Source organism: Rhipicephalus sanguineus, chromosome 4 (assembly GCF_013339695.2).
Source record: "Rhipicephalus sanguineus isolate Rsan-2018 chromosome 4, BIME_Rsan_1.4, whole genome shotgun sequence".
In the NCBI taxonomy this organism is placed as follows: domain Eukaryota; kingdom Metazoa; phylum Arthropoda; class Arachnida; order Ixodida; family Ixodidae; genus Rhipicephalus; species Rhipicephalus sanguineus.
In genome coordinates, this window is record NC_051179.1 from 105,544,724 (window position 1) to 105,558,825 (window position 14,102).

The 14,102-nt window shown below is 46.2% G+C and overlaps 2 protein-coding genes across 2 annotated transcripts; both read left to right on the top strand.

Moving 5' to 3' along the window:
* The first annotated feature begins 1,431 nt into the window (after positions 1-1,431).
* On the top strand, positions 1,432-8,277 carry LOC119391476 (uncharacterized). The gene is made up of 4 exons (XM_049415295.1): positions 1,432-1,485; positions 4,371-4,600; positions 7,036-7,165; positions 8,188-8,277. Exons 1-4 carry the CDS (start codon positions 1,432-1,434, stop codon positions 8,275-8,277), a joined length of 504 nt encoding a protein of 167 aa, XP_049271252.1.
* A 731-nt stretch (positions 8,278-9,008) lies between these two features.
* Positions 9,009-13,708, top strand: LOC125758085 (uncharacterized). Its single transcript, XM_049414852.1, has 2 exons — positions 9,009-9,249; positions 13,413-13,708. Exons 1-2 carry the CDS (start codon positions 9,022-9,024, stop codon positions 13,704-13,706), a joined length of 522 nt encoding a protein of 173 aa, XP_049270809.1. The 5' UTR covers positions 9,009-9,021; the 3' UTR covers positions 13,707-13,708.
* Positions 13,709-14,102: the final 394 nt, after the last annotated feature.

The following is a 14,102-nucleotide window of genomic DNA, read 5'->3' on the forward strand; positions in this document are numbered from 1 at the left end:
CGACATGATTTACATGCCACCCTCATGGCACACCCGCGTCCGCTTAGATCACTTGATATACACCAAAATTGGTATTGTGTGACGTGACCGTATGAAGAACATAAATAACAGGTGGTAACATGAAAACCATGATATGCATGTCATGTATGTCATGATTTACATGCCACGCTCATGGTGCATTCGCGGCCGTTTCGCTAGCTTGATATACACCAGAATTGGTATTGCGCGACGCTACTGTATGACGAACGTAAATGAGAGGTGGTGACATTAAAATCATGAGATGCATGACATGTACGACATGATTTACATGCCACGCTCATGGCGCATTCGTGGCCGTTTCGCTAGATTGATATACACCAAAATTGGTATTGCGCGATGTGACTGTAAGAAGAACATGAATAACAGGTGGTAACGTGAAAACCATGACATGCCTGTCATGCATGGCATGATTTACATTCCACGCTCATGGTGCACTCGCGGCCGTTTCGCTCGCTTGATGTACACCAAAATTGGTATTGCGCGATGTGACTGTATGACGAACACAAATGGCAAGTCACGACATGCGAATCATGTTTTGCATGTCATGTACGGTATGATTTACATGACACTGTTATGGTGCGCATCCGACCGTTTTGTTAACTGGATATATACCAAAATTGGTATGACATGACACGAGTGCGTGATGGACATAAATGACAGGTCATGCATTGTACATACCAGAATATACGTTTCATTACCATGGTATATACCAGGTTGTGCCTGCATGCGTGCATGGCAAACATGCGATATGTGGTGAACTAGATGCCACGGTATGAATGATTTCATTTGGCTCAAAGACAAACAACGCGATGTATGCAGCTCTTTGCTGGCTGCTTCGCATTCCATCGATTCCCACAGTGCGTGGGATCTGCCGGATTTTTTTTTCTTTCATCACTATTGTTTTCTAGCCATGGCCGACAGGACACGGCAGGAAGAACCGCACATGCATGCGTTGAACGTGACAGGCAAAAAACAACTTTGATTAACTTTATTATCTGCTGCAGGGCGTCAGTCTAATGATCGCTGCGAGGGGAAAGGAAATGAAATCGAAAAAAAAAAACTTGACGCTTGCGCATTGCGTAACACAGGATACGACACAGCAGCCAATACAGCAATTATGGCGCGAATCCATGTGATGGACTGCCTTCTGTAAATCGCGAAGAGGAAGAAGAAGCTCCCACTGTGGGCACGTGCCATTGGTGTCAGAGGATCGTCAAGAAAAAGAATCGAATACAGTAGAGCATGGGACCCGAGCAAGGCGCGGATCGCGTACAAAGCCCATGGTCCTCCTCGCCCCCAGCGCCCACGGGGTCTCCGGCGCCGGAGCCAGCGTGGCGTCGCTGGTTACGACTGCTCTCCACGTTTCGGCCACGTACTCATGAGCCCACAACGATGACGAGCATGCCGGCCGCGGTGACCGCCGTCATGGACAGCTCGTCCATACAGGTGAACCGCTCATCCTTACCAGCGGTATAAATGACCAGGGAACATACACTAAACGCCGTATCTACCAGGAATAAAGATATTCCTTGTGACTATTTGTAAAGTTTGTGCCCCTCACAGATAAACGACACCTTTGAGGCGTAATGTCCACATATGTGAACGCAACACCTTTTTGCCAGTTCTTTGGGCTAGTGGCCTATAAAGAGGAACATACATTGATCAGAGCTTGAATTGAACATTCTGCGAAGTCAGTTTGCTTTGACTTAACCTCACTGTGCTGCATGTGACTGTAGCCAGTCACTTTTTTGAAGGGACTACGTTGCTCGACAGGTCGTTTGAAGTGCCGCTTTCCAGGAACAACGCCAAAGGTATAATTTTCTTTGCTCGAAATGAGTGCCGTCAAAAAGAAGTTGCGCACACATTTGGAGCCTACGACTTGATTATTCTTGCGTAAAAAGCAATTATGACTGACTGCAGGATATATAAATACTTAATTACTGTAACTCGCACAAACAAAAAAAAACTTATTCCTTCATTTTCTATCGAGCAATGTATTATCGAGTGCCTGGGAAGTATCTTGTGCTGATTAGATACACTTTCAGACGGTCCATCATAAATTGCGACTGAGAGGGATATTTTGCTCTGTTAGAAATATGACTGTAAGCTCGGAAAAATTGCTCATTGAGTCGATCTGAAGCCGGTAGTGTGTGGGCAGCTGCGAATAAGAACTTGATGAAAAGGGCAACGGCCGTGAACTGGGGTTTTTAAATGAGTAAGTAAGTGTGTTCCAAAGGCTTCGTTTAATGTTTTGACCCTTGAAGCACGTTGCTCTAACCACTGGGCCACAGTCGCGAGCGTCCTCAGGCGTAATAGGACTCATTTAGGAAAACACGTATGGAATCTTGCTGCACTTTCACAGCGCCGACGGGTTCACATAGAGGCACAAAGCCTGCACCACCACAGTTGTCACGTTTAATAACTCTCATGCAAAGCCCCCGAGTAGGTTACTCCGTTTTAAAGGGAAGCTGCATATTAACTAGGCCAGTCGTAACTCCGCGAAAGGTAACCCGGCGAACAGAAAACTGCGAGCGCAGGTATGTACCTCAGAAATTGGGCAAACTCCACTACACGCCACTGGTCCACTAACATGTGCCGCGAAACGGAGCACATCAAGTTTAATGCTGGTAAATTTCGTCGGTCCTATGCTAGAAAAAAAAGAAAACCGGAACGTTTCCAGAGTTGGATTCAAGGGAACTTCGCAGTCAGACGCAGTGCGTGAAGTTTCGAGCCATAACTTCTCACGGAGTGCTGGTTTCGTGTTTTAGTTGTGGCGTTTCGTTTTTTCTAAGAAAGCCAAGCCCACTATAACTGAAACTTATTTTGTTACTGACATTACGCTCGGGCCTACTCTAACAATTTTTCGCAATGTGCTTGTGCTCATGTCACCAAAGTACCTGAAATCTATATTGCGGCAAAATCTATATAGCCTGCTATCATCGGTGTTCTGGAGTAAACTTTGGATTTGTCTCTTACAGATTGAAACATTTCGCTCGGGCTTAGATTAGCTTGTGAAAGAAGCTAAATCACAGTGAACGAACGATATAGCAATATTTCGCGATGAAATTAGCACCATCCTTGTGTTTCCGTCAGTGCTGTACTTTGATGCGTGGGCACAACGGCGTTGACTAGATTTGGAGAGCGAGTGGTTCTTCCTGGCAAAAAGAACACCATGCTGGACTGTCGGTAGTGTTTTCTTGTTCTTGGCATATATTGAAGGCCTTCAAAAATGCTCCTGCTCTTTTTGTTCTTCTGAGCTCGTTTTATGCCCAACCCGTTTGGACCACTTCTTCAAGGAATAGATTGGTGCCCAACGTCTTCATTTCAGTTGTCTTCTGTTTCAAATATACCATCCTGGAGCGAAAGTAGGACATGATACTGCAGCGCAAAACTTGTGAAGAATCAGTAAGGGGCAGAAATAAGTGGGAAAGTCGGCCTCTTACTTTTTATATTGGAGTTTTGCCCTACAACATTATGTCCTTCAGTAAGTGCGAACTCGCCCAAGAAAAACTAATTGTGGAACGGAAACACGATAGCAAAGCAACTGCAAAACATATGAAACCGATTGGATGCGGCCACGTTGGCTGTTTTCGTCACGATTGTTGACGCAAAACTGGTTTAATGGACCTTGCTCAGTTTGATTGAAACAGGTACAGGATTTGACTCATTTTCGATTCAAATCTGCCTTTTGTGAACATAACTTACAGTCACGGATTGCCCCATTTAATTACAATTGTTTCAAAAGTGAAAGATACTTAGGCGCGCTTTACGCTCCCAAGAAATTTAGCCCAGTTTCGGTATCTGGATTTGGCTCTTTTAGAAAAAAATCACACCATCTCCCGCTAAAGGGGACCATGAGGTGATGCGAAGCAGCGTTTCGGCATGTCGAGCTTGCGTTGCAGAGGGGGAAAGGGAGAGAAGGGGAGAGGAGAGGGGAAGTGGAGGTGGAGAGGGGAAGTGGTGAAAGGAGGGGAGAGGGAGAGCAGAGAGAGAAAGGGGAGAGGGAAAGGAAGAAAGGGAGCGGGACGGGAGAGGGGAATTGGAGAGGAGAAGAGGAGAGGAGTGGAGAGGGGGAGTGGAGGTGTGTGGAGAGGGTTTGCGCATGCGTAGTAAGGGTGGTCACGCCGCACACCACCGGTTTTAACTCCGCCATAACATGCTTCGCTTCTAAAAAAAACACCACAGTCTATGCCCATTCAGAATATACTCAGTTCACAGTCAAGTTGTGGTTACCTTTCGCTTTAAGAATGCACAATGAGATTTGAGGGCTGGCTATTTTCATTTGCTCTAGTTTTCTTTCCTATCAACACTTCTTTTTCATTGCCGCTCAGCGCATTACGCTGATGCTAGGCTCCAGCCTGATGTGGACCATGCTGGCAGTGCTCGGCCGGCGCAGGCACTCGCTGGAGCACACGGCGCGCCTTCTGTTCTACGTAAGCTTCGGCGCTTTCGTGGGCGTCCTCAGCTGCACGTTGCGCATGACGCGCCCTCAGGGATCCTTCGCCGTCAACGCTTCCGTCGTCCTGCGTGGCTTCACCATGGCCTTCGCGTTCGCAGCCAGGTACGTTATAGCGCGCTGCCCAGTTGTTTTAACACGTAGGCCAAGATTTTCTATCGCTCTGGTTATACTGTAAGCATGGGTGTGAAACGCTTTGGAACAACGAATTAACGCACTTGAATGGAAGCCCTTGCGCTTTTATTCAAGATTAAAACAGCTTAAAGGAGCAGTTACACCGAACTCCAAGCTTGAGATGTGGCCTTCACTTGATAGCTTGGTATGCATAAGTTTCTTGAGCAAAGTACGAATTGCGTCCGTTACGTAAAAGTTTTGTTTCGAGAGCAAGCAGAATACGAAGGCTCAACGGGGCGTTCAGCACCCTGCTACCATCGATAGTACTATGACGCGTTCAGCAGGCCCCCAGGCGCTCAAATGAGTGACGATGTACTAGTAACGATTACGTGAACGACCTCCGTGTTGTCATCGTGGGGCCGACTGGCGGCGACGCCGGGCAGCGGCCTCACTTCGATTGTCTGTGTTTGATTGTCTCAAATCTTGCGCCTTCGCCGCGCCACTCCGAATGATTTGTGTGCTGGTCAGCGTGTGATAACTGGGAGCGACGATCTCAACCGCATTACGTGGCAGCATGTGAAACAAGTGCGCGCCACTTACACGAGTGGCGTTTCAAGCACCTCAAAAGAGAAGAGGGAGTTTTCGAATAGGGGCCCCAGAAGTTCTGGGCCCCAAAGCCCTTTGCGTGTGCTCGCTTTGGGTCAAGCAGGAGCCATGAGCTTTCGAATAGGGCCTGCGGCGCTTTGGACACTCCCCCTGCTCTAGGTCACTCTAGTCTTGGCCACGTACCGTCGCGTCAGTGGGTGCCGTGAAGTTTGTTTGCCGCAGTGCCTTTGGGGCTCCCGCTAAACTCGAGAAATAGCGTCCCCAACGGAAAACTCAAACGCTGTCCGGGTCTTGCGCATGCGCAGTGGCCTCGACGCTATTTCTTTTTTGCCCCTATTCGAAAACTCCCTAAAGTTGATTACAAAAAAGAGGTGAAAAGGTAAACCCCATTAAATGGCGCACATGCGTGCACACTTGCGCAGACTGCTCTCAAAAGCCCTGGTTTTTGGCGCTTTGAAGTTGTTCCATGATGTCTTACCAACTCGCCCAAGCTTCCGTGCTTCTAGGCCAAGCACGTGTGAGCTAGCGGCCGTTTTGTTCAATCGATATTCACTAAAATTGGTATTGCGTGGCGTGACTGTATCACCAACATAAATTACAGGTGTTAGCATGAAAATAATGATATGCACGTCACGTACGCGATGACTTATATGCCACGCTCATCGTAAGCTCGTGGCCGTTTCGGTGGCTTGCTTATACACCAAAGTTTGCATTGCGCGACGTGACAGTATGACGGACATATATGAGAGCTGTCGGCATGAAAATAATAGTTAATCATTATTAACAGTTAATAGTTAAGTGATACTTAGCATGAAAATAATATTATTAGCACGCGTTAGCGTCCTGTGAGAACGGCGGACAGATTACGGCTCTTTGTGTTTTTATTATTTGTATGTAAGAGTTGTCCCGTTGTAACAAAGTTCCAGTTGGAAATCAGCGCTGTGTTCGTACCTATATGTTCCTGTGCGTGTGTTTTTTCGCATTGTACTCTTAATCATGTTAATCTAACCAGCCTAGTCCCTAACCACTGCAGTTGAGGACTGGGCTTGTTCGGAAGGGCGTTGCGGAAGTTTTGCGGATTGTGTGGGCCGTTATGGCAGATGTAACTAAATAAAAAACAAACCTTTTCGCGTTGTTTCTGCGAAATGATTCTCCAACCTTGGCTGATAGAGCCTTTTTAAAGCTACTTCCGCGCTATAAAAACGTGCTCCTAATTTTGGTTTGGTGAGATATTCCGAAGAGTAATAGTGTCTTTCGAAATGAAGCGAACACCAAGCTAGACGAAAATAATATTTGAAGTTCTGAATATTCGGACGCCCCCCCTCAGCGGGCTTTTATCGTTTGGTTTAATGTACGCCGAAAATTTTGAGAACGAGCCCTTGAGTTAAGATAACACGTCGCACTTAACGCTTTCGTTAATCTTCATGAAATTTGGCACTGCAGAGGCTTATAATAATTGTTGCATATGACATTGTGTGTGGGCTCGATGTTGGCCACTTATTTACTATGGCCAGGTGCTTAAGCGGCAGAAGGTGCTTAGGAGGAACAGATGTCTTCAGATGTGTGTCATAGGTTTCTGTACGTAGAAATATAAGTACCGCACGATCGCGTATTTGCGTCGCAATATTGCCTGTGAACAGCATAGTACCTCAACATCAGCTTCCAGGAAAACAATAAACTTATGGAGTACAATGTAGTGATCCCACGAAATGTGTTAATAGGGATGGTTTGAGATTGAAAATCCAGCAATGCCAGCGCAAATCGGTGTTCTATATCTACATGGTTGTTGTTTCCCGTTCAAAGTACGTTTAATATCGCAGGTTCATGTCCCTGATACATCTGCGCATCGTGGACTCGGCAGCGCTGACGAGTATGGCGCCCGTTCTAGCAGATTTACCATCCATGGCGAGGTCGACGACCCGTAAACCCGCATGGTTGGTCTTCTCGTTGGTGAGGACGCCCATGCTTTCGTCGTTTTGCGTTAGCTACACTTCTACTCACATCAAGTTTCGGCTTATCCAGAAAAGCGTGAACTAAATGACCATATGCGAGAGTACTCATTCAACGTATTTTACATTTAACGCCGGGGCCCAGGACAGTCAGATACGCAGTTAGATTACGCGACGGCCCCTTGCTAATCATTGGTTATGTTACCGCGACGAGCCCCCTCACCAGGCTTGTAGCTGTGGGGGGGGGGGGGGGGGGGAGGCACCCCCTCCCTAAGTTCTGATAGAGGGAGGTGTTTTACAGAAAAAAATGATAATAGGTGTTTTTCAAGGCTTTCACCAAGCAGCCTCACCCTCGAAAAAAATTCCTGGCTGCGGGCCTGCCCCTCACTAATAGTTGTTTGTATGTCACAACACTATAAACTGCAGGAAACCAATTTCGATAGAATTGCTCGCATTTAGCTTGAAATGTAAATGCCAGTAAGTGATCAGATCGACACTGAACTTCAATTCACGTAGGCGTAGAAATGATAAAACGCTGTAAGGCTCTGCGATCACAATCAGTGCAACATCGCCAAATACGTTGAGCAAGATGTGCAGCTTGACGAGTTCAGTGTGCGTAGCATTTGTGGGTTTCCGCTCTCTTTTATATTTTCTTTAAGAGTACCATAATAAAATGCTTGGTATATGATAGAGTGACCTCCACGTGGGACAGTTTACGCATTTTTGTCAATCTAGTAGACTGCGCACTTTGTTCTTCGTGTCGATATTTGAAATTTTGCTTGTTATTTCTTTTCGTTCCCATCATATTTCTGCAAGTTTTCTAATGGCAGAAATAAGTATGTAATTCAAACAGTCGCAAGTTAGCGCTTTCTCTTATAGTGAGCTAAACTGATGAGAATCGATTCAACAGTAGGCAAGACTTAATACTTCCTATCTTTGCGTTTACGCGATGCATCGAAGGCTTTGCTATGTGTTTAGACGCCTTTGACCCGAGGCTGACCTCACTCATATTCCTGTGTCTAGGCTGAGCATTGTCTGCAGGCGACAGTTGCGAAGATTATATATAAGGGCAACACAGGCTCTTGCTGCTGGGAGTTTGGTGTTCGCACCTAAAGGAGAGTGTTTGAAGCTACATTCGGACAATTATTCAGCACGTAGATTGTTTGGATGGATGTTATATGCTGGCCTGGGATATCATGAGTAAATTCTTGACGCCTTAATTTTGCGTACCTATTATTTTATTTGTTTGCCTTAACAACACACACACACACAGATGTATATTATATATATATATATATATATATATATATATATATATATATATATATATATATGTGTGGATCCTTCAAGGGGAAGAAACAGCGCAAGACACGGGTCGGTCATGGAACGACAGCAGGCAGGGCGCTGAACTAACAACCACTGGTTATTGCTGGGAAGTGCTATACATTTATAGAGGCTTCGTGAAAAAGACCAATAAGTCTATATCTGCACTAAATATATTGTACCGGGGCACATCGGTTGCAGCTCTGTGCCAGTGTGAAAGTGTGGTGAAAGAAGACGCTCACATTCGTGTGGTCGATCAGTTTTCTGCCTGAGCCCGCTTGCTTAACCTACGCTTCGTCAACTGCGACACCAACTACCTCTAGGAAAGCAGATTTCTTGCATTTTTTTTCGTGGAGATGCTGGGTATTCCCCTCCAGCGTTCTGGGGCTCAGCATATGTATGTGTGCGTGTTCATCCTTGTGTGTGTTCATCCTTGTGTGTTCTGAATAACTTGCTTCTACACTCATAGTAGAGCAATGTTCCTCGAGCAGCCGACTGAGCTTGGCCAATCTGCAGACATGCCTGGGAGCGGCCATGGGACTGCTGCTGTACCAGGTGGAAGGGATGCGTCCCCAGAGGCTGCAGAGTTTTGGTTGGGCCTTTCTGTCGGCCTGCCTGGTTGCCGGCCAGCAGGTTTTCACGCAGACCACGAAAGACGTTCCCCAAGGCGTACTTCTCCTGCATTCGTCCTTCACATCGCTCATACTCTCAACGTTGTTCGCTGGCAACGTGCTTGAATGTCCCAAGGATCTGCTCACCAAGGTAAGCGGACACTCCAACGAACTTGCTCTAAGTGCCGCTGCTGTTTGAAGTGCACGAAAAGAAGAAGAAAACACATGCCGTAGCTATCAGGGTCAATCATAGTCTGTAGTGGCTTCCTTTGCTGCAGCAAAGTGCCCGAACACTCGGGAAATCCTACTGTAGTCGGGTGGAACTTAAGAAGGCAGGAAAGGCCCCGCTTAGATGACTGAAGCACGGTAGCCGATTGCCTCCGCAACTAAAGAAACAGCCCCGCTCATACACTCGGCGGTCTTCTCCGTCCGGCATATGTCGTTAGTCGAGAGCGTGTGCCCATTGGTGCGGGCTTAAAATCATCCACCTTTGAGGTAAAAGTGGCTTCTAAAGTGGTAGGCCGGCCACAACTTTAGCAGACAAATATAGAAAACTATAAACTACAACTCTATCCAGTATATGTGAAGGTTGTGCTCACCAACATGCAGGATATCGTGCAAATAGGTTTGATTTGGTCCTTTCTATTACCAACGATGTGTGACTCGCAGTAGGTTACACATAGACCAAGTGGTACCAAATGTGAGCACATGTTCAGAAGTAGCTGTAAGGATCTCAGCCAACATTACAGTTACTCGGCCAGATTCGGTCGAACAATCTAGTGTATACCTTCATTGCATAATGTGCTGCCTACTTACTGTCAAATATACAAATCTTTAAGCAGGGAAAAAGCCTACGGAACGAAAGACCTGCTTTGTTACTGAAGTATATCGCTAGGACATAAAACGATCGACGTCGCTTTTGAAACGACGAGTCGTACGGTATGGCGTTTCTGATATTTCGAGTACTTTTAAACCCGAACTCTCGATAAGAATCACTTGAATTTGAAGCAACAAATGTGCAAGAGCCTGGCTTTTTCAATGCTTAAAAGTGAGTGCTACGAAGTGCGAGCTTTCAAATATAGAAAAACTCATTTGCGTAAACAAAAAACAAGAAATCCCACCCGCGAGACTTGCTCACTTTTACCGTAAAAACTTTTTTATTCACAACGTTTACTACAACCCAAAATTTTCTTTGTTAGACAAATGTAAATACACCAATTTCACTGTGAGAACACATAATTTACCGCCGTTACATAAGACATCACGATATTTCATGACACTATGACGCACAGCAACTTTTTATACAGCACTAAATACGTGCGACAAACAGATTATGCTGCGAAACAACAGTCATGTCTCTGGGCGGGTTTGACGCTTTACTTAAGCAGTAATCGTTCGAGCCAGCTATTGATAGGTAAATTTTGCTGTCTTCGACGCTCCCGCTGTAGTGGACTTGATTCACACTAGTCATCGCTAGTCGAGTTCATCGCCGCTCGGCGTCAGGCCCAGGCATATCGATCGGCGACACCCTATAGCCATGTCATCTGCAAGAGCGGGATTTGGCTCTGCCGCATACCTCTGGTTCATAGCCAGGCAAGATGGCGGGCTTCCGCGAAACTCTGCTACATAGAGGTAGCATATACAGTAACTCTACGTAACAAATATCGACAGCGACACCATGTGCCGTGACGTCAACTACTAAATCATTTAAAACTAACATGGCAATGCACTTTTGAAAGATAACTCCGCCTATCGAAACGCTGGCCAACCTGTCTTAGGCACTTAGTACTTGTTCATACAATCTCTGCAGCACGAAATCCTCGTTAAATTGACAGTCAGTTCTAGTCAAACAAGTGATACTCCTTAAGACTACGCTACGGCGTACAGATGGCACTCATTTCCAATGCTTTACTTGCTTGCTGATACTTCGATAGCGAGTGGCGCGGTTTTTTCCCATCGCCGCTATCGTGAGGCGCCGCATGAAATCCAAGAGCGATAGCATTGCCCTGCGTGTCGTATGTTCTGTGTGCGACGAAAAGCGTGCGAGGGCGGCCGACAATCGCGGCTCAGGCAGGGAGGAAACATGCCGGTATTCATGGGTGGGGTGACAGGACTGAGCAGGTGATTCATACCTTTGTACGTGCTGTGTTCTCACCACTCAGTTTGCGTTGACGCAATAGACAGCACGTTGTTCAACTCGCTCGCTGCAGCAGCCGCGTTTCCTTGCGCCTGCGTTTTGTTGAGTTACGCCAGGTCGGATGCTAAAGCAGTGAGCTGGTAGTCTTACTTCGTACAGCATTACAATTTTTTGTTGTTTTCGCGTTCACTGTTTCGTAGAGATGGGCGAATATTGGGGTGTTTCGAATATTCGAACGAATATTACATTATTCGAATTCGCTTCGATACAAACTTATATTATTCGAAATTTCGGAGTATTCGAAATGAACGAATATATGTATGTTTAACCGCACATAACGCCCTGTAAAGGTGGTTTCACTGCAGCGTTTCACCACCTTTACAGGAGAAATCTGCACTGCCGCAAAGCCACACTTCAAGGTTAAGTGTACATTTTTTTTAAAGACTAAATCGTGTTATTTGGGCTTATATGCGCTAAGTATAGCAATTTTTTAATTGTAACATATTGTACCACTTCTAACTTGCACCCTACTGCTATTCAAATCTTCATACTATTCAAGGTTGCTTCCACTTCATTTCAAACCAAAAAGTGACATTCGCTCATACCTAGTTCCAATTCTTAAAAATATTGTGCAAGGGTCATGACAAAAACGCTCATTTTTCATAATAATATGCGCTATATACTATTCGAACTATTCGATTCGAAATTATTTGACCAAATCACTATTCGCTTCGGATTCGCTTCGAACCTCAAATTTGCTATTCGCCCATCCCTACTGTTTCGCCCTTTTAGCGAAACTGACTTTTTCGTACTGCTGAGGCATCACTGCACCAATATTTTTTTTCCCACTGAAATTAAGTACCGTTGAAATTCGATTTCATTATCTGATGACCATGCTCAAGTGATTTAGATATATCGGAAAATTCATAAAGTTGAGGACGAGACTTTTGGGTCCTTCGATATCTCACAATGCAACGTAGGGGCGGCCAAACGCTACTTTGTTTCTGCCGCCAATCGACGCCAGCGCGTGCGAAACGTCCGCGAGGACGGACCCAGGGAGGCCCGAAGTCTGTCGTGTCGCCCACACGTGGGAAGCACCGTGTCAAGGCGATGCAGGCCAGGTCGCGTGAAACGATGACCGGCTACCGACATCGGAAGACGCAGAGATAGAATGCAGTGGTTGTGTGAGCAGGCCGACCGAGAAAATTGCAAGGAGACGACCAGCGCTATCTGTCGCACGAACCATGAAATACCGAAAGCAGCCGCCGCCGCCGCTAGCACAAGCCGGTTGGTAAGAACGCTACCGACTGCCGATTCAGTTGTTCCGTGTATGGGCGCGGATTGCAGCCTCGTGAAAATTAAGCTATGGCCTTGACTAAGCTGCCTAGAGTTTGAACGCAATGGCGTTACAACGCACGTTCGAAGAAAATCGCGCCTCTTTCATTAAATGCAAATGTCCACTTTTTTACTTAGTTATTTGAGGAGAAACATCGCTAAATCGGCCGGGTTTGGTGGCCAAGTTCGTTAGTTACGGTTCATGACAGCACTGTACCCGCTAGGTGGTTTCCGGGTAACGGAAATTTCTACGTTAAATCAAGAACTTCTTGAAGCCGAGTTTCGTTAGATCGAATTTCATCTGCATTCTACCGCGCTTTAAAATTCACTATGTAAATTTCTCGTATCCGTGCCTAAAGCTAAGACGTTGTAGAGCGGCCTAAGAATTCAAAATGTGATTTTCCCATATTCATGCTTAGAATTAACGCGCGTTTCACAAAAAAAAAAAAAAAAACATCGGTTGTATTCAATGCGTTTAATCTCGTGACAGCCAGGAAAACATCGCCAACATTGTGAGGTACTGATTGAACGTGCGTTACGTCTCTTCATTTTGTGCTTAATATGAGCTAGCAATACGACTTGTCATTTGTCATTGATATTCCGATAGAGGCTCCACTATTGGTAGTATATCCACGGAGCCTTCGAATAACTTCGTGTCTCTTCTAGGCAGAAGCGTTTCTGCATTCGATGTTGGCGACAATGTGGCTTCGGGAAGCCCGACTCGAATCAGGCGGTTGACGCCTACGTGTCCTCTGTGATTACGTGCATATATACCTCCAAATATCTGGCAGGTGGTGTTGGAGCATAGCCGAACGCTTTAGTGTTGCACACTGCGCGCCCAGGTGGACATGGGTGAAATGAGCGTGGCCAGCCAGACGGCGTTCGCGTACGTCTTCTTCGTGTCCAAGGCTCGAGAGGGCGACCAGGGACTGGCCAACATGTACAAGTACTCCCTGGACGTGCTCATGGTGTGTGCGCTCACGTGGACGTTCCTGCCCGACGACGTCGTACCACTTGCCAGCTACGCAGCCGCCCTGTTCGTGCTGTGCGCAGTCGTGACGGCCGAGGTGCAGCGGCTCTCCTACACTCCTCGACCACCACCTGGCGCAAAAGTCATTATGCGCTTCTTCATGTGAAACGTGCAGTTTCGTGTCCCTTGTTTTATGTATTTGCAATTAATTACATTGAAGCGTCTTCTCATCTTTTAGCCTCTGGAACCTTCGCGAAACGCAGGGGTTGTTGATCATTCGCTCTGAACCTCGCATGTGTCCGGTTGGCATTAGAGCTCATCTTATTTCATTAAGTCCGTTTGAATTTCGAAATGTGGCAAGATGTAATTTCAGTCTACATATTAATATATAATTCAGTGTGTAACGACAGGCACTGTCAATACCGAACACCTTCAGCAGACGTAACGTGATTTATTAACAAAGGAATGAGGAATGGCAGGCAGCGGCGAGCGCCAAACAGCCTTGATGCCAGTAAACGATAGCTCAAGTTGCGTAGCTAAGATTGCTTGCAGCTTTGTATTC

What these genes read in the sequence shown, in the direction of transcription:
- LOC119391476 (XM_049415295.1), top strand. Translation starts at nt 1,432, where the DNA reads ATGACGAGCATGCCGGCCGCGGTGACCGCCGTCATGGACAGCTCGTCC. An exon ending in GCCTTCGCGTTCGCAGCCAG is followed by an intron (nt 4,601 to 7,035) that starts GTACGTTATAGC and finishes TTAATATCGCAG; the next exon opens with GTTCATGTCCCTGATACATC. An exon ending in CATGGTTGGTCTTCTCGTTG is followed by an intron (nt 7,166 to 8,187) that starts GTGAGGACGCCC and finishes TCCTGTGTCTAG; the next exon opens with GCTGAGCATTGTCTGCAGGC.
- LOC125758085 (XM_049414852.1), top strand. Translation starts at nt 9,022, where the DNA reads ATGGGACTGCTGCTGTACCAGGTGGAAGGGATGCGTCCCCAGAGGCTG. An exon ending in CCAAGGATCTGCTCACCAAG is followed by an intron (nt 9,250 to 13,412) that starts GTAAGCGGACAC and finishes CTGCGCGCCCAG; the next exon opens with GTGGACATGGGTGAAATGAG.